At 54.8% G+C, this 2,081-nt stretch overlaps 1 protein-coding gene across 1 annotated transcript; it reads left to right on the top strand.

Annotated features, from left to right (window-relative positions):
• Positions 1-73: 73 nt before the first annotated feature.
• LOC111735396 (cilia- and flagella-associated protein 65-like) lies at positions 74-1,939 on the top strand (the record flags this gene model as incomplete). The annotated part of the gene is made up of 3 exons (XM_023526939.1): positions 74-173; positions 1,279-1,492; positions 1,811-1,939. Coding segments are annotated over exons 1-3 (443 nt in total), but the record flags the coding sequence as incomplete, so codon positions are not given.
• Positions 1,940-2,081: the final 142 nt, after the last annotated feature.

The following is a 2,081-nucleotide window of genomic DNA, read 5'->3' as shown; positions in this document are numbered from 1 at the left end:
AGGGCCTCTCTGCCCTTGACTCCACCTGGCTCATCCCTGAGCAGCTCTTCAACTGGATCGCACAGAGGGGAGCATGCCACCCCGGTCCCAGGACACCATCTGCTTGACTGCCTGTCCCAACCACCGGTCCCAGTACTCCTGGACCATCAGCTACTCTCTCCTGTCCCGCAGAGGTACCTGGGTCACCTGGCATGGAGAGCCAGTGCCTGAAGGGAAGGGGAAGAACTGTGTGAGCAGGACTTGGGTGGGGGAATTTGGAGGTTCCAGACAGAGCTAGCAGAGTGAATGTGAGTGTGCTAGGGTGCACATTCGGGTGTCTAGTGTGCGTGCCTCACACCAACTACCTCTGTCTGTGTGGGTATCCGTGTATGTGGTGTCTGAGCTGTAGAAGACTCAACATGAAGAGTTTGGAGCTGTGTTGAGTTACTGTGAGATCTTAGACAAATCCCCAGCCTCCCTGGGCCTCAGCTTTCTTCTCTGTAGAATGGAGTTATTCCCAGCCTGCCCTGGGGCCGCTGGGAGGCACCAGCACAGCACAGAAGAGTGGCTCAGAGTGTGGACTCGAGCCAAGCTACTGGGGAATGGATCCTGGGCCCCGCGCTCATTAGCCATGTAATCTTAGCAAATTGTTTTACCTCTCTGTGCCTCAATTTCCACATCTGTAAAATGGGGGTAATAATGGCATGCAGGCAAGGAAAAGGAAAGAAGTACTGATACAGGTTACCACATGGATGAACCTGGAAAATATGCCAAGTGAAAGAAGCTGGTCACAAAAAGCTACAGAGTGTATGACTCCATTTCTATGGAACATCCATAATGCGCAAATCTATAGAGACAGAAAATAGATTAGGGGTTTCCAGGGGTAGCGGGGAGTGGAGAATGGGGAGCGACAGCTACTTGGTACTGGGTTTCTTTTTGTGGTGATAAAAATGTTCTAGGATGAAATAGAGGTGATGGTTGCACGACACCGACTATGCAAAGAACACTGAATTGTCTGCATTAAAAGGGTTAATTTTATGGTACATAAATAATGTTTCAACAAAGCTGTTTGTAAGAATTAGTTTGAATATGAGTAACGTTTCACATTGAATGCAGCGGTGTGTGCAAAGCACTTAGGACTGTGCCTGGTACACGGAAGGGTGAGACAAGGGTTGGCTGTTGTTGGAAACGTCCGAAGCCTGGGAGACACCCGCTGCCCCTGACAAGGGTCCGGGGGCAGGTTGCCCAGGGGAGCTGGGAGGTGCGCTCACCCCTCTCTTCCACCTCCCTTTCCCCCAGATAATAAGGTTGGGGAGAAGCAGGAGCTGTGTCGAGTTTTCCTGACGGCCGTGTACCCCTTACTCTCCATCCTGGATGCCTGCTCCATGGGCAGCACCGAGGGCATCACCCGGCAGCACCTGTGGCACCTCTTCTCCCTGGACACGCTCAACAGTTACTTGACACGTGACCCCACCCCCTTGGAGCTCACCTACAAGGTCCCCACCCGGCATAGGTAAGCCGGGCCTGGGGAGGGGCAAGGCCTATCTGGGGATGTTTTTGGAGCTTTCTGCCCACACGCCCAGCACCAGGCCCTGTCCACGAAGTGGCTCTCTATCTCTCCCCAAATTCTTGCCCATCCCTGGAGGGGCCTGGACGAAACAGGGATTGGCTTGAAGTCTGAAGTGCTAGCCCACTCTGCTCCTGGGTCCCAGAGTCTCTAATTCCCATTTACAGGGAGATGAGTGTCAGCCACTCTGGGAGGGCCCCACTCTGGGAGGGCCCCACCCTGTCCCCATCTCTGTCTCTGAGTCTCTTTCTCTGCTCCACACAGCACAAGCCAGATCCCCCCCATCTTCACCCCTCTGAAGCTTGACTTCAATTTTGGGGCAGCGCCAGTAGAGGCCCCACCCTCCGTGGTGCTCCTGGCCCTGAAGAACAGTGGAGTGGTGCCCCTGGACTGGTATGGCTGGCATGGAATGGGTGGCTGGGGGGCCTGGGAGGCAGGCACCAGAGGCCTCCTCTTGCTGGTGGTAGACCTGGCTGCCTAGCGTCTGTGAAGAGCGGGTCCCCCATTGATGGGCTGCGGAGGCCAGGATGGAATT

The sequence above is a fragment of the Pteropus vampyrus genome, unplaced genomic scaffold, assembly GCF_000151845.1.
Source record: "Pteropus vampyrus isolate Shadow unplaced genomic scaffold, Pvam_2.0 Scaffold25616, whole genome shotgun sequence".
NCBI classification, from domain to species: domain Eukaryota; kingdom Metazoa; phylum Chordata; class Mammalia; order Chiroptera; family Pteropodidae; genus Pteropus; species Pteropus vampyrus.
The sequence above is the reverse complement of the archived record's forward strand: the minus strand, read 5'-3'. Positions and strand labels throughout refer to the sequence as shown.